Source organism: Agelaius tricolor, unplaced genomic scaffold (assembly GCF_023055355.1).
Source record: "Agelaius tricolor isolate 1412-34295 unplaced genomic scaffold, bAgeTri1.0.p SCAF_5, whole genome shotgun sequence".
Classification (NCBI taxonomy): Eukaryota; Metazoa; Chordata; class Aves; order Passeriformes; family Icteridae; genus Agelaius; species Agelaius tricolor.
This window is the reverse complement of record NW_027269265.1, coordinates 24,457,604-24,482,788: the sequence shown is the minus strand read 5'-3', so window position 1 is coordinate 24,482,788 and position 25,185 is coordinate 24,457,604. Positions and strand designations below refer to the sequence as shown.

At 37.3% G+C, this 25,185-nt stretch overlaps 1 protein-coding gene across 4 annotated transcripts in view; it reads left to right on the top strand.

The window, feature by feature from the left end:
• Positions 1–22,899, top strand: part of MIPOL1 (mirror-image polydactyly 1) — a 187,692-nt gene extending 164,793 nt beyond the window's left edge. For all 4 annotated transcript variants that reach the window (XM_071426861.1, XM_071426863.1, XM_071426862.1 and 1 more), the window contains one exon: positions 17,680–22,899. In XM_071426861.1, coding sequence (XP_071282962.1) covers positions 17,680–17,746 — 67 coding nt within the window. In that variant the 3' untranslated portion in view covers positions 17,747–22,899. The remainder of the gene's footprint in view (positions 1–17,679) is intronic.
• The last annotated feature ends 2,286 nt before the right edge of the window (positions 22,900–25,185 follow it).

The following is a 25,185-nucleotide window of genomic DNA, read 5'->3' as shown; positions in this document are numbered from 1 at the left end:
TATATGTCTTCAACTTAAATGTCTACAGCATATTTACAGAGTAGCCAGAAATTGGCTTATAATATATTGCAAGGACCTAACAAAAACTTTTCTTTAAAAAAAAATATGCTGAGTTCTTCTATTTAAAAATAGTTATATTCCTATATTTTTTAATTTATTCATAGCTACATGAAATATAATTAAGGTATTTATCTATGAAAATGCATCTTTTTAGTCATCTCTTTAAATCCTCCAGTGATTGTTTGATAATCACTCAAGTCTTTATTCTGAGCTCTTAGACATATTTGAAACTTTGAGAGATGTGTGCTTGATAAAAATACACCTATTTAAAAAATTAGGTAATGGTAAAGAGAATATTGGTAGAACCTTTTTAACTTTTTTTAGTTGTTACATCTAGTTTTATTTATAAATGTTTAATAATATAGCTATTTAAGCAGAGGTTGGGTTTTTACTGGTTTGGGTTTTTTTTTTCCTAAAGTGAAACAGTCTTGTTTAATCCCATGTACCCAGGGTGGCTAAAGTAGAAGTGCAGCCACAAACTGAATTAAAGTAGTGGTGGTGCACCACTATAGTGAAAAGAATTTATGTAATTTAACATGCTCAACTACTTGGGAAAATTTTGGTCAGGTTAGTTTTCATTATTGTTAAGATCAGACGACTGAGCCTATAGCAAAATCAAACAATTGGTTGGAGTCTTTTGATGACAATAGCATGCCCTTTTTACCACGAAACTGTGGAAATGCTCTGCGCGTCTTCCCAGCACCCGGAGTCATCCACCCCCATCTTATAATTCAACCTGCAAACAGATTAAGCAGCTGAGTTTGTGGAAAGTGTGTTTACTTTGAGCTAAGAACCCTTGTGTGACACTATAGAGATTCCTCTGACACCTCTGGGAGAGCTACACAGACAGTTCGTACTCATCAGCAGGGAAACCGGGCTGAGAATTCCCAATTTCTTTGTAACCTCAACTGCTTCATACAAATCAGTGTTTGGCAATTAGGCAGGAACTCATTTGTTAGCTTAGCATTTTATTTAGAAGATGTAGGATGTTCTACATTTCAAAAAAGGACTGACAATTTATAAACCTGTCAACAGAAAGGCTTTTTGGTATTAATTACAGTAGTATTAATTATTAGCACTGCCTTAAGAGGATGCTTAATGTAGTTTAAAATGTGTCACTAAAATTCATAGACTAAAGACTGTTATAAAATAATCTGTTTTCTTGACTTTTTTAAATGCTCAGCTAAAATTGAATTCTGACATATGAAGGAAGTGGTTTTGTCAGTTGCATAAAGTAGTTTCTCAATATTATTCAGTAAAATAGCAACAGTTGAAAATCAGAATAGTGAAATAATTATGACCTTCATTAAGAAAGAACATTACTGTAATTAAGAATGTTGAGAAAAGATGTACTTTGTATCTTCATACAATGTAGTTTACTGGTTTTACACTGCCTTTGCTAATCTGTTCTCTGGCAACACTAAAGAATTTTTTAATATTCTTAAAAACTTCAGTGTTTGCATTCAGCATGATATACAGAGCTTAAAAGAGAGTTGTAATTCTCCACAACATTTGCATCATGTCAGCCATTTGTGTACCCACCAGTAGTTGCTGCTTTCTAGAGGTGAGACCTGAGTCAGAATAATGGTCCTGTGCTTTCCATCAGGACAAAAAGCATCTAAAAAATTTCTTGATCCTATCCCACACAAAACAGCAGGGGGATGTGAACCAGAAGTGAGATGTTTTGGTATCTACTTACAGTCAACTTGGGTGTAGTAAACATCTGTTTATACTGAAGTAGGGTGAGCATCTCACGTTGGCAAGCTGCAGCGTGAGATATAAATTGAGACTGTCTGCTCTTGCCTGTGAAGATGATTCACCATCCTAACAGGGGTGCTGGTGTAAAACAAGAAACATTGATGCTCAGAGGGTGGCCACATAGATTTAGCTGCATTTGCTTGAATCTCTTTTAATTTTGAGACACTATCAAGATACACTTAGACTTTTAAGAGAGCGCTATACTTTATAAAGCAAGTACGTATTCTAACTGGGGTCTATGTAAATAAATACATGTATGTACACACAAAACAATACATATTTATTCAATATACTATTATGATCTGCACAGTAATATTTTTAATCAATACTCTGGAATGGCTATGACTATAATTTTCTATATTTAATTAGTGTTTCTATTTTGTGGTCACAAAGAATTAGGACAGGAGCACAGAATTCACCAGGAATGTTGGTATAGTACCACAGGCCCCCTGCAAGTTTGTCCTGCTTGAGAAGCCAGGAGCCAGCTGGTGCACTCCCAGCAGGGAAATGGGGCTGACCTGGAGAAGGTGGCTGGGAGAGCCTGTGAATTAATTAATACCTCTGCCAACAGAGGAAGCGAGGCGTTTTAAAAATGTCCTTCCGGCTGGAACCTCTGGGATTGTGGAGTGGTTGCTGATGTCAGTGAGATCAGAGCAGGTTATAATGTAATACCAAATCAATATTAGCCAATTATCAGTAAAGGTTGAGGCCACTTTTGATGTTTTTCCAGGAAATGTTCTATTTTTCTGCAACAGCTTTGCAGCTGGAGTGAATTTTAATGCAATTTGTCTTTTGGGGGCTTCTATTTTCTTCTCATAATTTAATGATTCTAGCTCAGTAAAGCGCAGTTCTGCATGTGAGCACAGCTACACTTGCATAGTCATGTAGCTGTGTGAAGTGGCAGAGGAGAGTGAGTGGGTAGAATTTCTATGTAATCCTCTAAAAATAAACACAAATCCACCAAGTAGCAGTGCAGTACTAAAATATACAGGTATGAAAATAAGCATAAATGGTGAGTAGGATCCTGCTTGTGTACTTCGTCAAGGTAGTTCTGATTATGAATAAAGTTAGTATAAAAGTGATGTAAACCAGAAGTCATTGCTTCATTTGTCCTTAACTGTTTATTAGAGACCTTTTCAATTTTCTTTTTCTTTCTTTTAAAGAGGAATTCAGGAGAATTACAGCTTTGGTTAAAAATTTTTAGTTGATTTAATACATAAGAAAATTAAGTGGTCTTCTGTATTAAATTCTATCCTTAATAACATTGCTTCACCCCTAGGGTCTGATTTTCTTTTTTGACCACCTAAATTTCATTGTGACTGGAATACATCCTTTATTTGTTTAGTCCTGAATTCCCCTCCAGCCTTTTTGAAAATGCTTTCTCTGCTTTTGTACTTTTTCACTTATTTTCTTAGCTGATGCTGATATATAAGTTGATCTATGAAACAACAAAAACAAACAGTTGACATGGATGAAAACAATACAAAAAATGTAAAGAAATAAAGAAATAAGAAACAATTAAGTAGTTAGTGTCCCCCTCTTCTGCAAGTAAAACTAATCTGCCTTCTGAGTGCGGGAGCTGTGTGTATTTCACATCAATGTCCAACACGTTCTTCAGTGCTGGCTGGAGGGTCTAATCTTTCCCAGAATGATCAGAGCAGTGCAGTTGAAGAGCAAGGATGAATATTTGAATAATCACACCACAATGTGAGGTGACCCTCCGACAGGGGACTGACCACATACACATATGGATTTTGGGAAGAAGCTCTGATGCTCTTTTTTAACACAGCTGTGAGAAGAATGTGGCTAAGACCCAGTAGTCTTTCTTGAGTATAGCTGGCAAAGGAAGCCATGAGGAGAAGAGAATTTAACACATGGGTGTAAGGGAGTTCACTTCATTGATGCGATCTGAGGGGAATGTCTAATGACTGGAAGAATCAAACTTGGCAATGAAAACACAAAGCTCTTTTCATCAATTCAAATGCTGACTCTAAAGCTGCAGATGGTTACCTCCAGCCTTGCCTATTCAGTGTGGGGTTGTATAAAATGGCACTTTGGTGAATACTAATAGATCAAAACAAAGATTTAATAACATAAAGATGTGGTGTTCATTTTTAAATGAGGATACAGGTCAGTGTCTCAGAAAAGAGCGAAATGAGTATCTTTATGTATGGGTCTAAAGTCTCTGGAGATTTTTAACTGCAAACATATCTTTAGTGTGCAGATTGTATTCAGTACAGGGCAGCTATGCAAGGAACAGGCTAAAAGCAAGATTTCAGAATTATTATACTAATTGAGCCTCTTTGCAACATGCAAATGTTGTTAACTAGTTATCTCCTTTTAAAATCATACCTACATATATTTAGCTGAAGTATACATTGTAGCTTGTATGCGTTGAGCTACTTGTTGTAGGAAAGAATGGAGCAGTTAATTAGAAATTGCAGGCAGAAGCACTTCACAAAAGAAACAAGTTGTACATTCACTGAGACTTAAAGCTGTTTGTTTTGGAGGAACCACCAAGTCTTAGAGAACTCAGTTGGCTTTATTTTAAATTTGAGAGAGCTATTTCTTTCAAAACAATAAATATGATTTAATCTCTTTCTTTATTAGGATGTTATATTTAGATGTTGAGACTTTTCTATTAAAACTAAACTGCTTGTTTTGCTGGTTTTTTTTACTTACAAAATTGTACTCTGGTGCATGTCAGATCAAAACATTAAATACTGGAGGCTAAGAGTACAATTTCATAGATACTAATAGTTTCACTCATTTGTGTCAGTAAATAATTTAGTACATGTCAAAAGTGATTTTCCTTTTTATGATAACTACTGAGCTGCCTGCTGCTGTGAAATTCTGCTGAGTTTGAATAGTTGGTAATCTTTTAATATCATATGGGGAATAATTTAAGTGGTGCTGGTGTTTTGAAATGTAAAGTAAGTCCTGGTGTCTTGTTGAAGAATGTAGATACAGAGCTAGTTTCTTAGTTACAGCAAATTGACTTTGCTCTGTCACACTAAGTTGCATTCATTTGTCCCAGTTAAGGGTATGACCTGTAGTTTACTGAGAAACAGATGCTGGTGGGTACGTTCAAAAGACAAGTGAGTGAGGGCAAGGTGCTAAGAATCTTATACTTGCTGTAGCAATCCACAGAAGTCAATGGATATCAGAGTTTGTATGGAAGGAAATGGAAATCAAAGGAAGACAACTTTTGTAGCAGTTTAAGATACCAATGCAAAATTAGCAAAGGTTCTGGTTTTCAGATTGGATCAAAACGTATTAAATGGGATTCAAAATGGAAAAAACTCCTTGATGAGGACTGATGTGTTGGCTGTCTCATACAATGATTAAAAGCAGATTAAAAGCTCCATGGGGCCCATAAGAGATATACAATCTCCACAGGCAGGGTTTTATGGTGTTTAGGAAACCCACACTAGCCAGATGGAAGATTCCCAGACACGCAAAACTACTACATACTCTGAAGAATTCTGCAGAGCTGATGCAAATTTTTTTGGCATACCAGACATTAATAGAAACATGAGAAAGTTCAAAACAAAATCTAGTAGCTGTAACTCATATCACATATGAAATTATTACCATACAGTAGCAATTAGAGGCTGTGTGAATGTACCAGATTTAGGGGCAATAGGCTGGAGTAGTCTGCTTTAGTCAGTGAGGAAATAAGACTAATTGAAATGTGTGAAAAAAGCCATGCTTGATATAACTGAAAGCAATATGTAGCAGGGTCAGGATTTTTTAAAATACTTGGAATTCTGCACTAACACCAGTGATTCCTCTCAGAAAAATTCCCCTCAGACTGCACTAATATTCATGGTGAAATGATGAATTAAACAGTCTTGCAGAGATACCTGTTTGTTGTAATAAAAAAAAAAAATTGAGTAAGCCAATGGGGTTATGTGCAGCCTCATAGAAATTCAACATATAGACAGAAATCAATTTTCCAGGTCTGAAGGAAATAAAATATTGAACTTATATTCAAATCTAAGGTGAGCTGAAAAAATTCAGTCATCATTGGCATATTCTCTGGACTGCTGTTGTTACACATTTCTGTATCACTAGGCAGATCGTTTTTCCCTTGGTAAGGCTAACATATTATTCATACTGTACAAAAGGAAATATGTAACTTTTGGAAAGCTGGAATGAAATGTATTTTCCTTATTGGATTATATTATCTTTATTGAGTTACACTAGTTTTTTAATTGGGCACTTCATGTTGCTAGAACTTTGCAGGCTGTGATGGCAGGAGTGCCTAATAACTCACTACCACTAACACTGTTAACTTCTCTGCCCAAGAATCACTTTGGATAAGCACTTGGGATAGAAGGACTTGGATAAGCATTAGCAGAAAACTTCTAACTGAAAAAAATTATAAAACAATTGACTTTTTGTCTTTTCTGCCTGCTTTTCCTGGAGACCCAAATGGAGAAGCACATGCTGAGACAGAGTGAGGCATGCTGGTTTCAGAGATCCATGCAGAGCAGTGTGACCTCAGACATTTCTTTCAAAAGTGTCCTTGGCATCTGCCCCCATCCCACCCTTCATTTTCTAAGTTGTTGTTTGGGAGCAGGGATTCTTCCCCAGGGTGTGACAGAATGGATCTCAGTTTTCTCCTCCATCTGTGGAGATTCAGATATCCTGCACCTCAGAGAGGCATTTTAGCCACACAGGTCTGGTCTGGATGCTCCCTGTTCCTTGCTTTGAAGCAGTGCCATGTAGCAGAAAATAATGCAGGCTGCTTGGATCAGAGAGGAGCAAATAGTCTGCTCACCTCTGAGAAATAAGACCTGTTTCTGACACTTACCTTTAGAGCTTTTTCTCAGTTTAATTCAATGCCTCTTGAACATAAATACAAAACAAGTATCAGGACTTGCAGCTCCCATTTTCCAGGTGGGCACGCTTGATCACCTCCCACAGAATCACACCTCCAGGTCTAATAGCATTTCATATGTTTCTTCTGTAGAAATTCCCAGCTTCAGAAAGAAAAATATAAAAGTGGCTTCAACCCTGGTGTGTACTGTTCCCCTAAAAAGTGGCAGATGTGGGTTAAAATCAGGTTTTCCTTAGCTTGGCTGAATGCTCTAACTGGAAGTATTATTTTTTATGTTTGTCTTGAAAAGGAGAACTGGTAGCACTGCTGTTGTCTTTATCACCTTCAAAGAAACTCGTGGCCTTAATTTTAGAGAATGTAGCTTGAGGACTTCTGAACAGCCTGGAGCAAGACACTAAAAGTTAGGGACTGTCCTTAATAGAGCAAGTTGTAGTATCACTACTGAAAGCCTCATACAATTAAAATGTGTGCTATTGCCAGAGCAGATTATAGGATATCCTTCTCCCAGGTATTTTGGGTTTCATAAATTATAGTGAGGCCTGTAGCATCTGACAGTTTATGATCAGTGCCAGTGTTATGCTCAGTGGTGCACTTAACAGATGAAGACAAAAAGTCCCAATCAAAGGAAATGACAGGTATGCCTTTTGTGCATTCATTGCACAGCCAAGATATCCATTGGCTGCAGGGAGTTTCACATGGATGAAGAATGCAAAACTGCACATACAGGCAAAGTCAAGTATTTATTTTCTTTTTGTAGTCATGGTTTACTTTTACTTAACCTCCGTACATTGTGGATTGCAGTGCAGACATTGTTTTGTTAAAGTATGGGTAGTTACAATATAAACACAAATATTTATTGTCATTTGAATATTTATCATCTCAGCCTTTCACGAAAATAAAAGCGCTGAAACTTCATTCTCTCAAACACTAAAATGTATTCTATGAAAGTCAAATGTTTTCAGAGTCAACATAATCACAGCATCCCAGTTTTTGACCTGTGTGTTCATTTACAGTTTACTTATAGCTGCTTCAGAAAGATGGAAGTTTGTAGATTACAACATGGTTTTATTGATTTATCAGTAGCAAAATACACTAAGTATACACTCAGTAAACTGGATCAGCTAGCTCTTGGGCTTGTATTGTATAATATCAGCTTGTTGTGGAATACTTCAGAACAAAATCAGAATGTTGGCATAGTTAACTTCAGTGGTGTAAACCAGACTTGCAAAGACTAATATTTAGTAAGACCAATAACACAAACAAATTAGATTTTGAAGTTGTTTGCCCAATAGGAAGAAGCACGCTGACACAGTATTTGTAAGCTTATAGTTAACTATTCTATGACAAATTATTAAATAACTTTGAACAGCAGATTGAGTGCTCCTTGAAGAATAGCAAGAAAACTTTTTCTCAGACTTGCTTTTTTTTTTCAAGATGATAAAAAGAGTGTCACAGCAAATACTCATTTAATTTAATATTTTATATCCAAATAAAATAAGTCCATGGCATTTACATTGCCGTTACTAAATAGTATTTGGTTTGTTTGCTAGAGTCATTTATTTGTGGCTTGGCTGAAGGAATAAAAATAAATTTGCGGTTCTTTCTGTTAATACTCATACTGTTTCTTAACATATGCAAAAGATTGAATACTGTAAATGTATATGCAGAAGCTCAAAAAGAAAGCCCAGACTTTCTGAAGCTTCTGAATTACGTATAACCTTTTAGAGAATTGCTGGGACAGTTCTTTACAACAACAAAAAGAAATAACTGACTAGGCCAAAAAAGTATTTTATTTTAAGCAAACTTGAAATCATTTAAATTTTCCCACTGCTTAAAATTAAGTATACCTTTACTAAACCAGGGGCTAGTTATCTGAGGAAAAAATTACAATTTGTGTTTCTGAACTACTACTGAGCCATTAATTAATAGTCAGATTTTTCCATAAAGTTGTTCTTTTTAAACAAGGTTTTGTAGAAGGGCAGCATCAACTGCGTTTCTGAGAGCTAACAACAGCTATAACCCCATAATCCCCACTGTTGCTTTGTTGGCAAGTTGCTCAACTTTCCTGTTCTACATTTCTCCTGTGATGTGGATATAAGGATACAGATCCAAACACTGAGCTGTTGGAAGGCATAAATCTTTAGGACCAAATTTTATCATTTTAGCTTCAGATCATGGAATTCTTGCCCACAGAAAGTAACAGAATTCAGCCTTTGAATGAAAGACATTGCAGGTATTGTGTATTGTGCAGGTATTGAAATGCATACAATAAAATTATTTTATTTAGCAATTTACTTTGTGCCTCATGATATATGTATTTCTATCATTTCTCTTTCAATCCTTGATAAAATGATCATAAATTATTTAAGGGATATAACATATGCGCATCAGATAAAAGGGATATCTAAGTCATGCAGTCAACACAAAAGACATTTTGTAGATTTTACTCCATGCTTTTGAAGAATTTTGTAACTCTTTATGTATGCCAAATTTTTATGCTTTCGTCAACAGAAATTAAAAGGCTTTTCTCCTACAATCAGTCCCACTCATGTCATCACCAGGCAGAATTGCCACCAAGGGAAACATTAGGAGGAAGAGAGGATGTTTTGTCCGTGGATTTTTTGTTAGTTTTTGATGGAAGACTGCCTTTTTTTCTGGAAATACTTTACAGAAGTATGACCAAGTGTGAGTTGTCCTGAAACCACCAAAGGGATAGAGTTCACCTGCCAGTCTGAGCCCATTATGAAGGACTTCTCACTAGTAAGAGCTTAGTAAAATTTTTTCCTCTTATGTCCATACCTGTTTCCATTGCTACTCGATCTCTAAGTGCTGTAGTGGGCATCATTCCAGATTGGGCAATATCACATCGGTATAAAATACAACAAACCTATGTAAAACCTACATCTCTCTATTATCAGCTCTGTGTTCAGCACAAATCCAGAACACAGCCCCATACCAGCCAGAAGAAAGTTGTCTCTACCCCAGCCAAAACCAGCACCACAGCACATTTACAACTGTGCAAACTCATTGTAAACACGACTTGACCAGAAGGCGTCTGAAAGAAGTGAGGCTTGATTGGAATAGGCAACTGAGAGGTTCAGACTTGACTTTACAAGTCTAACATGCAGAAAGGTGTAATATGGTGGTTTCAGACTGGTACTTTCAACTTCTAGAGTCTTTTAATAAGGCCATTCTCTGCAAATCTGTAAATAAATCCTAACTGTTCATTTTGAGAAAATTTGGAATGGTTTGTTTTAGATAATAAATTTTTGACATTTCTTTTAAATTTTCCTGAAGATGGATTTAGAACAAACCAAAATCCTCAATTAAAGAGGTCCTTTTTTTATCTCCTGAAATACATTTCTGTGGAATATAGTATAAGGAAGCTGGCGAGCTGTTGCCAGACACAGTTCAAAGCCCAAATTGAGAAGCTTAGAGAAAAAGGCTCTATATTCAGCAATTTTAGTCTCTAATTCAGTAGGCTACTTTTTTATTATTATTATGTTTGTAGACATAAAGAACCCAGATCTGAGACTGTATTGTTGTCAAGAATGTGAGGAACAGTTCAGAGACACAATAAGATTGCCTGATTCGTGGCACTCTAATGATATCAAACATCATTACCAAGGGGCAGGACTAGTGTTCATCAGGAGTTTTCAGGAATTAATATTTCATTAATTATTCAATATTCATTATTTATTCTTTGAATGAATAAATACTAGGACAGAATATTTTCTGTGGGGAAGACATATTACCATAAGGTAAAACTGCTAGTTTTCCATAAGCAGGTGACACAGACTGCCAGGAGGTATTTGACAAGAAAATCTGGAAGACCCTTGCCTATTCATATCAGCACAAACTTCATGGAAACATAAGGAATACACTGTAAGGAGGAGGTTCCCATGTCAAGATTTCTCCTAAGAAAAGAGAACAGCTGTGACCCCAAATGTGGGGAAACAGTACTTGTCAGTGCTAAAACTAATTCAAGTTTATTAAGACGGTATATAAAAAGTTTTTCTGGCACAAATATAAGCTTTGCATAAAATTGCCATAATAAACTGTTGAATTCAAGCTGGAGTGATAAGGGAAATTTGAAGATTTGTTTAAATAATCTGTTGTGTATCATTTGACTTTAAATATGCCAATGTATCCTCTATGTCAGCTATTGTTCATTTTTGATCTCTAATATCAGCCACATGCTCAGATGTGAATGGTCCATCCAATAATAAGAGCCTAGTCTCTATGATATATTGTAGATTTTGTATATTTCAATGTAGTGAAATACAGCATAGTTATTTCAGGGTTTATTTTTCTTTCTCAGAAGCTCTTTTTTTTTTTTTGGCAGTCAGTGTATGCTGTCCTGAGCAAGCATTTGAAAGTAAGGGAATGATACCTTTCACAAGGTGTCATTAAATCCAGCATAGAAGCAAAGTCCTGATTTTGTATTATCCTGTAATGTGTAGCAATCTACATCAATGCAAAGTAGGGTGAAATGCTGTCAAAATAGACCAACTGTGTTTACTGCTCAGTTTTCCTGCTGCTAGTGATGGCACAAGGTGAATAGTAATGGTGAGCTAGCTCATAATCTTCCAAACAGAAGGTAGAGGGCAAACAGTTTGACAAGATTAGTTATTGTGGACCACAGATAAAAGCTTAATATTTTAGCCAAGGCCTTTGTAAGCCAGGCTTATTTTAAAATATGTCTGCTGTCAAGTGCCCAACTGGCTGTATTTGCTTCTAAGTTTAATCATATACAGAATTACTCTTCTGGGTTGAGAAGATGCTGAAAGGGATTTAATAGGAATGCTTGTTTGGTGACAGTGCTTTTCAGGGGCAGAATGATTTGCCCTGCCAAATTTAAGGCCAGTACATTTAATGGAACATACTTTTTGGAGTGACATTACAAACAGTGTTGGGCAGGCAGGAATTGGCAGCGGTGTCTGTAGTGATTTGATTCAACACTGTGGTCTACCATGGTTTAGAGCTCATTGATGCTGCTAAATCAGTCTCTGAGATGTGTGTTTTAAGACCAGGAAGGACCATTAATACCAGTCAGTCCAGACACTTGTCTGACAGAGGGCACTGAATTGTACTCAGCATCAGTTTCAAAACCATGGCTGAACTCCAGCATTTAGAAAGACACCCAGACTCTGATCCAAAAAATGCGAAGGGAACTTGGTTAAGAAGAGGAAGGCAGCCTGTGCACTGGAGCCACATGTAGTCTTTATCACTGTGATGGTTTATGAAAGAATTGTTACAGACCATTAAATTCAATGGGCAGTGATTTTTACTAAGATAAAAAATTATTGTTAAAAAGGCAAGCTTTTGAGGTAGTAAAAAATAACACCTGAATTGAGGAATAAGGGTAATTAAAAATTAGCTGAATCAGCCAGGAGTAAGAGGGTGATGGCTGTGTAGCATGGTAGATATGTCATGCACTGCAAAGTCATATCCTTGACACCAGGCTTCAAAACAGTGAATATTTAAGTATTTTATTCAAAGCAGCCTAAAATTTTGAAACTGAGAGCAAGCCACCCCAACACCCAGTGTTAGCACAGTGCTATTCCCTTGAGAGGGAAGCAGCTGGGGTCCAGTTCCCTTGTGCAGATAATAGAGCTGAACCAGATTGCTCCAGCCTCCTGAGTAAATGATCCTATCCAAGTGACTGGTTTCTGGGCAAGACCAGTATCACAGCAGCCTCTCTTCTCTTTGTCATTTGTTTCCTTGAATTGACAGAAAATGCCTGAAAACAAGTATGCCATTTAGAATTTTATGAAGTTTATCCGAGAGGAAAGCTGAAAGAAAGGAGAGGAAAAGGAAGGAAGTTACTTTATTCTAAATGAATTTAAGTGAATTTGTTTGTATGAACACTCACCAAACAACCATTCACTGAACTCTACTGCTAAACTGCTTGCAGTGCTTTTGTCCAATGCATTTTATTTATCTAATATATTTTCAAAAGCTTGGTTTCTAAAGGAAATTAGTGTCAGCAAAACACATTCCACAAGAAGCCAGAAATCATGCAAGTAAGGCCATCTTCATAGCCTGAGCCTAATCTTATCTACTGGAAAGATAACCAAGGGCTATAGCTTAGGTTTATAAGCCTTTATATAGCATTTCAAAATCCAGGATGATTTTGTTTTTATCACTTAACTCCTCCATTTGCAGGTAGAAACCATTGTTTTTGGCTAGTCTGTATATTGCTTTGCAGATTAGGACATGGGCTACTTGAAGGGTGCCCTTTTCTGTCAGTTGGGTGTCCATTTTATCTCTTCCTGGGGCATGATTCCCAGGAAGGTTACTCCATGACTGTATAGCTGTCATATTCAGAACTTGGGAGTAAAGACCACTGTTGTCTTTGGGGTGAGTTCCTTTTGCCAAAGGTGGAGCAGTGTGGAAGGATGTACCAACCCATGTGGATTTATGCAGTTGCAGTTTTTACTGATCCCAAACCACAGGTTAGAGCTAGACTTATTCAGCAGAATGTGTGAAAGAGAGAAGCAAGCCAAAAATGTGCACAGGAGTGGGCAGTAGAGAGTAGTAGGGAACATACTTGCACTGATCTGTTCAGCTTCTGGGCTCCCAGAGCAAACTTCTCTGTCAGTTAGGATTTTAAGTCTGCTTTATGGAGACCAAGTCTAAAACCAAAATTGTTTTTACTCACAGGAGTAAAGCTTTGCTAAAAGTCAGAGCAGATTGTCAAGCAATTCGGGATCTGTGTAAGAACACTCCACATAACAACATACTCTCCATCCAGGCATTGACAGCTGTGTGCACAGGTGACAAGGGAACACAGTTTGAAATAACTGGAAGAAAATTTGAGAATGGTTGAGAATTTGTCTTGGGTAAGACTCACCTAGTAATGATCCTGGTCATGATCCTGTCCAGGTGTTCCTGTTCTTTCCTCTGAAGATGAGGATCTTCTTAAAGCTTAGCAACATGTTCAAAAGGACATAATGAAACCTGTAACATCATAGCAGCAAGCCCCTTATGGAATTCTTTTTATTTCTGTATAGAACACAGATTCAACTGCTTAATTCCAAATTTGTTTGGAGAAAGCATTAAGCCACTGCAATTCAAGACTCTTAACATTGTGTCTTTTGCTAACTTAAAAATAATGATGGATTGGGTGTCCCTTTCCTAAATTGTGTGTTTTATTTATTTTTTCCATTTCCTGGGAGCATTACAGAAGTATGTAGTGTAGATAAAGAATGTTTCTAGCATTATCTTTGTGCTTTTCATCAATGCAAATTCCATCTATCTTGAAAAGCATTGGACATTTTTACTTTTTACTTTTGGATATATGTAAATCAGTAGAAATAAAACCAAAGTTGTGCCTATCCATCTGAATCCATAGATTTTTCCTGTATTTTATATGTCCTTTTGTACTCACTTTGCATGCGTGCATAAAATAATTGTATAAAGAATGCTGATGGGGCATTTGTTGAGAGAATTTATTTGTTAAGGGACAGATTTTCTAGAAGTATTTGAAGAACCAAGGAATAATGAAGGTCATCTACTGCGGTTTTCAAAAATTTCTAAGGAAGAAATTGAAATCTGTGAGAATGGGAAGTGAGCCCTTAAGAGGCTTTGTAAAGCATTCCAAAAGGTGTGTGTCTGTTCTTGCACATTTGGACCTTCAGCACTACCACAGAATGGCCTGCCCACCTTATCATTCTTCTGTCTGATCTAAAATAAGAACTCAGATGCTTTCTTCTTAAATTACTTATTTAGTTGCTTCATGAGATGCAAATTCAGTGAGTGTCCTTGCTTACATCTCAGGAGAAAGTGTAATGTTGCACATTTAACTTACCCTATGAGGACTATTCACAAGCAAAAAGGCAAATCTCATTTGTTAGAATGTTGGAATGGTTAGAATTTGTCTTAGAATACAATAAAATGTGCTGCTTTCAGTTAAATAAAATTCTATGAAATTACACAAAGTAACAGAAGTTGGTTTTTTCATGTCTTCCATATTTTGAATAAAACCCTGCAAACATTGAGACTAGTTCCCAGTACCTTCCATTCTTCTAGTTAAATTACCTTTGATCTTGAGGTATAAAACTATTACTGCAGTTTTCCACATTAAAATGCTCAGTCTCCAGAGGGAGCTGCCTGCAGCATCCCACTGGGCTGGGCACAAAGCCTTATCAACAAGGGCTGGCTCTGCCACCCTCACCCCTCACAGGTAGCACCTCCCTGGCACAAACAGCCTTTTTAGCTGCCTTTTCTTACTCACAAAGAAAATGTTTCTTAGTGTGAGTTGGGATGACAGAGTTGGGCCCTTGGTGAACAAAGAGTCCAGGATTATCATTCCAAAAAGCCCCCTGAGGCCTGTATCAAGAGTTATTAACCACTGATTCAGCGCATAGCATTATTTTGTAGGCTTAAGTGGGATTTCAGAGGTATATTGGGTCTTGTGTCTGTGTAGGGGTAAATTTTGCCCTCTGTTATTTTATCTTATAAATAGCTGCTACCATTTCTCTTTTATGTTGTTGCTTAAATCTCTTTCAAAGTACAATATCTTAATTCCCTGCTACCTTTTTTTTTCCTCCTGATAAAGAATAAATAAATTTGAAAATCCACATATGACTGAAACAAAAGGCAAATAAGCTCTGCATGGTATGTATTTGGTGAGGAATGCCTCATTTTGATGATTTCAGTCATCATTCGCTTGAAAAGCAGAAACTATGATTGTTAAGCCTCATTATTTTCAATGAAGCCTGACAGTTTCAAGGTTAAACAGAAGACAGCTACTTTCATCCCAGTGGTATTTCTCTTCAAACATGGGCAGCTCTTCACTGACTTGTTCTGCTCTGGTGTGCAGTGCCATTGCTTGGTCACAGAGTGGTGCACATCTAAACCCAGTTGTAGGATGGTGTGTAAGCTGTGACATCCAACTTGTTTTCCCCAAAAGGAGCCTCAATTACTGAAGTCATTCCCCCCCACACACACCCCCTGCCTTGTATAAGCCACACAATATTTCTTTTTAACTGAACAGTGATTTAAATAAGCCATGATCTCAGATTTTACAGGTTTTATGCTGTCTCCCAGAAAAACAATTTTCAGCCCAAGCCTTCTGTTTGTCCAAACAGTTTGAAATGTTTTCCATTGCTTTTATGTCTCAGAAGTACATTAGAGAGGGTGCTAGTGTGAAAGAGACCTCCAGAAAGAGTTAAAATGGCTGAGAAAGCTGCTGTGCTTCTGAATACACATGCTAGTGAAAGAGAACTAATTGCCATTGCTTTCTGAAATTGCCCATGGACTGACAGCAGATGTAACAGGGAAAATTTCCAATAAGAGAGGCTGACAAAACTGACTGATCAGTAACTGAGTTAAAATCCTTAGAACTCAGAAAACATTGAAGTATCCATGTGAGAAAACTTACAGGAGCAAATAACTTGTGAAATCCCTGATTTTATACCTGCATGGACGGACAGCACTGAGTTATGGCTGTTTGGGTGCTGCCTCTATAAAGACGAAGTGCAGTAGATGTTATTTTACAAAACCGGGGGAAATGCACTAGTTGGTTAAGAAGGAAAAGTGACTATTGGAAAACTGAAGGGAGAGGAGCAGTTTTTCAGCAGTTGCTACCTAAGCAGCAGCTTTTTACCTGTGCATTCATTCCCTCAGAGTCCCTGTGTAAGAGCTAGAATGAGCTGAACTTTCCACATACTTTTCCTGCTGTCTGATGATTACATTTGGGTGGTGAATTCTTAATCTCATTTCAGGAATTAAGTCACCTGGTGAGTACAATGAAAGGTGTAGCTTCATCGTGCTTGGTGGTTCCTGGAAAACAAGAGTGTTTCAATACGTACCAAGCACATTAGTCATGACTTGTGGCAATAAATCCATGTTGACTAGTTTACGTGCACTGAAGTTACTAATGCATTCATGAGATAAAATGCATTTTGCAATTTTGATAAAGCTGTGTTATTTTTATTTCCTATCTGCTTTTCTCATGTTGTATAATTTTTTTTTAATTGTCTTTCAAGATAAGAAAAAAATGGTCAGCTTTGTGACAATGAATACAGCTATTTGAACTTACAGCTCTGTTTATCCATTGTGGAAGCTGTGTGTATAATATTCTGGACGTGGCTCTGAAAGTGTTCTGCTACACACTGTCTGCTTTTATACAGGTAGTTTATTTGTGGGAGAGTTTTCATTGAAGGATACCATAAAATACAGACAGATTGAAAAAATAGCTTGAATACATGATTTCTGGAATGCTGAAGATAAATGTGTGTAGATACAAAATGATGAACAAATTTAGTCCTTTGCATTTGTCTACATACATTAACAAAAGAAAGATCAAATTAAGCCAGTGAGATTGATCAAGTTTTATAGTGCCTGTGCCTTAAATGTAAGAGGACTGGGCAGCTCTCTGTCCTACTTACTTAGACTGTTAATTTTTCTGTAGTAGTATTGACACAAGAATCACGCAGGCCACCTTCAAAATATCATCATCCACATCCTTAGAAACTTGGCTTGTTGAGTGTTTTGAAAAATTTTTTACATAAAACACATCGGCTTTTAGACATAAATTTATAAACTGGACAGTAAAAGTATCTGTTGGATAATAGGCAAGATATTATTTAAGGGGAAACAATACTTAAGTGCTACATTTAACAAGAGCCATGGACAGCTCATATTTTTTAAAGTATAAAAATTAATTGTCCTGCTTACACCAAAGTGTATATTGTATCACAGGATTGCTGCACAGGGTTTTGTGTTAATGCCATACAGGGACCTCAGACACTCCATGCACTACAAAGGAAAAGTGAGTTGATATATATCACTGGCTGCAGATGGGTTGGGTTGTAGGTTAAAAAGTTTTTCGCAAGTTGTCTGCATTTTCCCTTAATGTCTGTCTTTTACAGTAGTGCTTTGTTTCTGAGCGTGACCACCACCAGGACAGCTTGGTTCAGTGCAAACACTGTCTCTTTCAGCCAGAACATTCCTAACATTAGCTTCCTTTTTTTTCTCTCCTCTCCCTCTCCCCTGCCCCCTCTCAGGTTGGAAAGGCTGGTGGACGTCCTGAGGAAGAAGGTTGGAGCAGGGACCATTAGGACCGTGATCTGATTGAAAGCTGCAGTCTAAGGAAGCTTTCACATCTGGTGACCAGGCTGCTTCATTCAGCACTGTGTAAACACTGAAGCCTTAACTTAGCAAACAGTTGTTAGAAGTGGGACACTCCAGCGACATTCCAAGCTGAGATAAAATCAAATCATAAATGTTTAACTACTTTGCTGCTGAGTTCTGTGATTTGTTAAAATGTTTCACTGCAAACATGTGTTTGTTTTTAACCAAATGCATTGTGGCACACTGTATTGTGAAAAATTATGTAGATGCTTATTTTAACAGTCTGTCCTCTCCATGTTAGACTATAGTCTGCTGTAAGGCATAGAATTTTTAAATACTGCAGGCTTCAGGTTCAAAATGCTGCAAAGCAGTTTCAAGATTTAAATCCCTTATTTTATTTGTGAGGCTGCAAATAGTCCAGTATTTGTATGTTAAATGTATTAATTGATAAAGTAGGTTGACATTCAAGAAATATCTCTGGCTGGTATAGTGGATATTTTTTCCTCCTTACTCATAGCCCATTGAATTGCAGGTAGTAACTGTGGCTACATCAAAGGGCAGGATAAATGCATACCTTTATACAACAGTTGAATAGCTTCTGCTAGTACATGGCATTTTCAGTGTACATTAAAAAGAAATTTACATTTAGGTTTCACTGGAAGTACAGCTTAAAAAATTGCAACATGAAAGCCTTGTGACATTGTACAGTATCTCAGACAGTGGAAAAAGTTTCCTGTATTGTTTTTAGTCACTCCTCTGTCCTTTTAAATGAGGGAAAAGCTCTCAGATTTCAGAAAACACCTTATAAATTAAAGAGTCACCTTTTCAGTGTTTGCCTCTTCTCGTCCCATTCCTACAAGACTCTGATTGCCCTGCAGTGCAGGAGTACCATCCAGGTTGGGTTTGAGGCTAAACTGCCAATCCTCAGCTTTTTGTACACATGAAGTGCCCTAGGACTAAAAGGCTGAAGCACAGAATCATACAGGGAGGGGAGAAACTGAGGGCTGAGGAGGAGAATTTGGGGTACACAGACATTATAGACTCTATGATACATTACAGTTGAACTTAGAGTTATGTTTGTGATCCCACCATCTCCCGGTATGAACAGTCAGGCCAGTACTCATATAATCCTGCTCAAGAAAGCAGCTGTAATCTCTGAGAACTCCAATTCAATAAAGAATCTCAGCAGCCATCTGGGCTTTTCTGTCTCCTCAGGGGCAGCCAACTCAGGCAAGGTGTATGTAGCTCCTGAGGCTTACACTTGTCTGCTTTGCTTTGTGTTTAATGTTGTTACATGGTTTTACTTCTTAATGCTTGCTTGTTCAGATGTTGTGATGGTGCAGTCTATCTGGAGAAAATGAAATTTTAATTTTAGGTGTAGGTGTAGAGAGAAACATTTTAATGTCTGTTTTTTTCTTTCTAACACTTAAACCTTCTTCAACTGCAGACTTAAGCCCCTCCTAGTTTCAGTTGACCAAACCTAACCTCTTGCAGGGAGATAAGTAGCATCCCTCCAAGCCACGTTTACCCAAGTCACTTCTAGAAACTTCTGAAGTGCTCCTTTTTGACCTTTGGTCAATCCTAAGATAGCCAGTGAGTCTGGAGCCTCTCCCCCACACCTATTCAGTGGGAAGAAATTTTAATGCTTCCAAACCAGAGGATTGCCACCCCCCAGATTCCAGCCCCTTCACCGTCTCCCGTGTGCTGCTGTTCAGCTCTTTGGGTGACTCAACAGCTCTTTGTCCTACTGTCCTCACTGAGCTTTGTACACAAAATGGATGACAAGATCTCCTGAGCAGTCAGTGCTATTGAACCACTTCTGCTGTAAGGAGGTAGTGAGAAAGAAATAAAGACAAAAATGTAAGGACTACCATGCCATGCTAGACCAAAGCCCAAGGACTACCTTTGGCAATAACAAATAGAAGATGCCTAGGAAAGGGTAAAAAGTCAGGCCAGCTCTAGTGGCCACTCTCCCAACTGGTGTCCCAGCAGTTTGTTAGTTAAAGGCTTTCTAAGCCAGATATGGTGTCTTTGTATTTAGCGGCATTTTTTCATGACCTGTTTTTTAATCCATTAAAATTGTTTGTATCTACTTGTTCCTTTCACAAGGTCTTATGCAGTTAATGATGCATTGAGTGAAAAAATACTTCCTTTTCTCTTATGAACCAGCTCTATTCATTTGCTATCAGCTAGTTTTTGTACGTGAGAAATGGTGAGGAACCATTCCCTGTTCATATTTCCATGTCCCATGTGATTTTACATATTTGGCATCATTTCCCCCACTCTCTCTTTTCCAGAGAGAATCCCTAGTCTCATTTAAATGATCTGTCCCGTGTTTTTAATTGGCCTTGTCATACTAATCTGGTTTTTTTCCAGCTCTGCAGTGTTTTTACCAAGATGCAATGTGTTTTGTGCCTAGTGTTCAAGATATAGACAAAATGTGACTTTAATGGTTGTCACAATGATATTGTCTGTTTTATCTCTGCTGTTTGTAACCATATTTAGCATTGGACTTGCTTTGTGACAAATCATTTATTGGTATTAATATTTCTGCAGCAAAATGACTACTCTAGATCTCCTTCCTCAGTTGTAATGTTCAGAGTTCATTGTAGCCTGTATGAAGACAGAACTGTTTTCTGAATAACTCAGGATTTATGGGTACTGAATGTCACCTGTTGATTTAGCATTCCCTACTGACCATGAGCTCTTATTCCATCTCTTCTCACAGCTCCTCTTTAATACTCAAGTAGCAAAGTATCAGCAGCATCTCCAAGCTGAATATGGTGATATGAAATACTGCCATCTTCAAATTAGCCCCCTCTTCAAGGTGATTTCTTAGTTAAGTTAAACATGGCCTCTGGGACAAAGATCCGTGTAAGGCAATAAGGTATCTTTTCCTTCACTGTGAGAATGAAACATTTTTTCTTAAACATTGTTTTAATTTCACTTTGAAGTACTTATTTCTCAGTGTAAAAGTATTAGTTACTGCTTGGCAGCTTTTATGAGGAAGTTGTTTGCTACTTTGAAAATGCAAGTTTACTAAATCAGGGCTAGTGCTCCACGCATGAATGTGCTGAGTTCCTCCTTCCCCTTGGAGTGTCAAAAGCTCCTCACCTTTCCCCAAGTTTTTCTGTGTCCAAGTGAATAATCTTGTGAATGCAGGCTTCCTACAGCCAGACTGTATGACCTCCAGCCTCTTGTGTCCATTGGCTTTGTTTGGGAAAGTAGGATGGGCCGTGCAAAAGCCATCTAGCAGGCTTGATGTCAGATACATCTGATTGCAGGTAATACTTGATTCGGTGAAATTAAGTTATAGTTATGCTCCATAATTTTCCTTTCGACACATTATACCCAAGGTGAAAAAATAGTTCCTGACTCTGTCTTTTGTCTTGCACCAAGCAGCCTGGAATTCAGTGATAATTTAGGTTAGGGTGTTTTGTCATAAATTACAGATGTGGATAAATGTATTTTATTTGTAATTAAATCAGATGTATTGATTTTTAAAATTCAGCTGGAAATATTTTTTTTCTTTGGAAAGGACCATGGGAAATCTGCTATGTTGAGAGTAGAAAGATTCAAAACCAGTTGAGTTCTCCCTCTTCCTTGCTAACAACCTGGTGTGTGGTCTTTGGCAAATTCCTTAGTGACTGTCATTAAAGGTATGCAGTCCCTGAAGAGGTTCCTGGGCTCCTCCAGGGTGTTTGCAAAAGTATCTATGTGGTTAATGTCAAAACACTTTCACTTCTTCACCTGCTGAAGTGAACAGCATAAATCACATAGGTCTGGTAGGGGAGGCCCAGCCTTTAGTGCCCTCAGCAGAACTTCTGGTCCTGTTGAGCCCAGCTTAACTTTAGCCTCTCAGTGTAATGAGGGCAGGAAATCTGCTCTGGTCACTAGAAAGAGGTGATAATGACAACATGGGTTAATGGGCTTATCATATGCTTTATTCATTGAGAACTGATTGATGCCTGTGCAGAGCTCTGAAAGTGAAATGAAGCCTGCTCCCATACAGCAGATAAATGTAATTGTCACTTCTGTCCTAATATATGTGAGAAAGATGAGATTGCATCCAATTATGTACCAGGAGTAGCAATTCATTTCCCTCCTGATGGAAAAACAGTTCATGATAAAAGGTGGCTCACCATAGCTGCATCTTACAGTGACAGCTGTAATTACTGGTCAAATTAGGGTCCCCGCTGTCTTGAATAGAACAGAGATATTCAGAAATGTTCTTCCCCTGTGAGATTTTGTGTCTTTCTCTTGATGATCCTGCAGCACGTTATGCATTGGGAGCCATTTCTGGTATATGCCGGGGTAAAATATGTAAATAGCATCATGTTGGCTCGGGATAAGAGCATTATTAATGCTTTTCAGCACTGTAATTATATTCCTAGTAAGCCTTCCCTAAGCCCTCACTAATTAACAATATTGTGACAAATCAACTTTAACAGAAAAGAACTGTGGACCTTTAGTCTTTTAGTACTATTTTTCATGCAGCCCACAGCTGAAAACTGGTGACATGGCTTTCTGCACTTGTGTTGAGAAAACTGCTGATACTGAAAAGTTTAAAGCCAGCTCAGTCTTGTTAGTGGAGTCCTATAGCTGAATTCTGTTTTGTTCCTCTTTAAATGCATTAATGGCAAAGTAAAATTCATTAGTTAATCATTAATGTTAAGGAATATTAAAACTGTTTTTATAAAGAAGCTATCATATTGAAATGGTTTGTTGATGTCAGTATGTTGTCATATGCATGTTTATTTATTTGTTTATTCCAAATCAGGAACATTTTACAAAACTGATTTCATATATAGTCTTACCAGGTGTTGTAACATCTTTAATCCATGTACACAAATGAATTTACCATCCAAATGTCAGGATTTCTCTGTGCCTTCATTTCTTTCAATTAGAATAAGCCTGTTGGTTTTGTTGAGTTTTCTTCTTCTTAACTTCTGCTGCTGAAGGTTTTCTCCCATGCAAGAATCAGCTGTGAGGCACATGAAATCAGTGCTGGGCAGTTTCCCTTGCTGCGATCGCAGCCTTTCATGGGCTGACTCTTATCGCTGTAACATTTCACATCAGGTCTGCACAACTGGACTTTCTCTGTTTGTTCTTCTCATGCATTGGTAAATAAAATGTATTCACAAGTTCAAAAAGACAAAGTGGTGTTCTCATATTAGGTCGATTATAAGTCAGCTGTTGAGCTTCAGTGTTCTAAACATTTCATTCTTCAGTTTTGTTGGGAGCCCACGCGTTCTGGGAGGCTTTTAAACAAATACTTGAAATGGTTGAAAGATTTACATTGCCAGTGCCTAGCTAAATATGTAGTCTTTAGAAAAGACATGGTTTATTTTGGCACCATTTGACAAACTCAAATATTTTAAACATTTGTTAAGTTTGAGCTTGCACATTTGAACTAAAAGTTTGCATTCCAAAATTGCATCTCAGGTTACCTGTCTCTCTCTCTCTTTTGTATTTTATAATCCTTTTATTAAAATAGTCTGCAAAAGAAGTTGGGTACAGAATGTGTTTTTTATTGTTAATTATAAAATATTGTCATTAACAATAAATTTTAAGGTAACATGTACCTGGTAACTCTATTCAACTAAATGTCAGAAATATAAAGCCAGAAGTGTTTTCAGCATTTAGAATTTTATGTTGGTAGCCAAGACTTCATTGTAAAATTAATGGAGCACAGTAATAGTGGAACCAAATCCTGCAGTGCTTTTCTCTTAGTCCTATTATGTGCTGTGATGAGTAAGTACTGACTTTGCTGGTGAGTGCAAAGCCAGGCAATAAAGAAAATAGACTGAAAAGCTATGAAATAGAACAGCTTGAGGAAAAGGAAAAGCAGTCTTTGACTTGGAATTGGTTTTCTTTTCCTTCCTTTGTCAGAAAGGAGGAGCAAGGGCAATGTTTAGTCCAATTGAAAAAAGTCAAAATGAAGCGAAAAAAAGAAAAAAAAAAAAAAGAAACCAAAAAAAAAAGAAAACCAAAAAAACAAAAACCACAAAACCCCAAAAAACCAGCCTCCAAAAGAACACCACTTTTATTTTCCCAGAAGTTTTAACCTGAAACTTGTACTGAAATGTAAAATGTTGAGAATTGATTCATTGAAATCACCACATTTTGTTCAAAACCTGCCAGTCCCTGCTCAGGAGAGCTGAGCACAGTGTTACAGCTGTGTCTGCTCTGGCGTGCTGCCCAGCAGTTGCCAGCTGCAGAGGGTCACTCTCCTTTCTGAGAAGCTCTCATCAGGGGCAGTTGGGCAGTTCCCTCATGGTGACCTTGGGCCAAAAGTCCATGCAGTGCCACGTTGACAGAAGTTCACCATGGTTTGAACAGCTTCTGAACATGATAGATGCAGATCCATTTCCATATGGTAAAACAGAAATAGAACCAATAGAATTGGTCACAACTGGTTCCCAGTGGCCATGAAAAGAAAAGGTTAGGATTGCCCTTGCAGGATACATGACATAAATTTGTGATGATTGATACTCTCACATGAATATGCACGCTACATGTCACACACTCTTTAAAAATATATTGGTTTCCCAAAGAATTCAAAGGATGGAAAGAGTTTTATTTGTTCATTAATAAGTATTAACAGAACTGATTTCAGTAACAAACCTATAAGAAAAGTCAAAACATTAGGATGCAAAAATGAAAAGCTACTTTGGTAGTGCTCTAATTTATTGTCTGAAGCCACAGGACTTTGTTCATGATTATTTGACTCACTGATGTGGTGCCCCTATTTCACAGGTTTTATGATCAAGGAGATAAACATCTCAAAAATCAATCTATGAGAAATTAGGCTACTGGAGTGGATGTATGTCTAAGTGGATGTAGCTATCAATTTAGATGTACTCTTTAGAATCAAGATTTCACATATGTCTCAGTAAAATCAAAAAGTTTATTCATTTCTTCATTAGAAATAAAATAACAAGTAGTATGGTCTTCATCAATACATGCTCATAGCACTAAAATCATCCCATTTGGTACTTTAATAGGGTATATAAAATTAATAAGGCTTTGTGTCTTCTACTTTAGACAGAGAGCATTTTCCCTCACCCTAAAAATCTTCCAGTGTTTGAAGTACAAGATAATAATTAAATTTTGAGCAGAACACCAAAAAGAATTGGGTGAAATCCAAATATGCATTTGTGGAAGTTTTTCCTGCTTCAGACATAGAAGAGGAGAAAAATTTGTTAAAATGAGTGACAGAAATACTTTGCTATGCTTACATATGGAGTTTTAAAACTTCACAGAAATCAAAGCAAGACACAGCTGTTTAATATTTGAAAGTAGATATCTCAATAAGGTTAAAGTTGGTATGTCAGCAAAAGGCTAGGAACTTATTTGAAATTTGGGGTTTTTTCATTTTTTCACTAAATTTGTGTTTGATAGAACAAGCTACCTTGGTTCTAAATTTCAAATAAAAC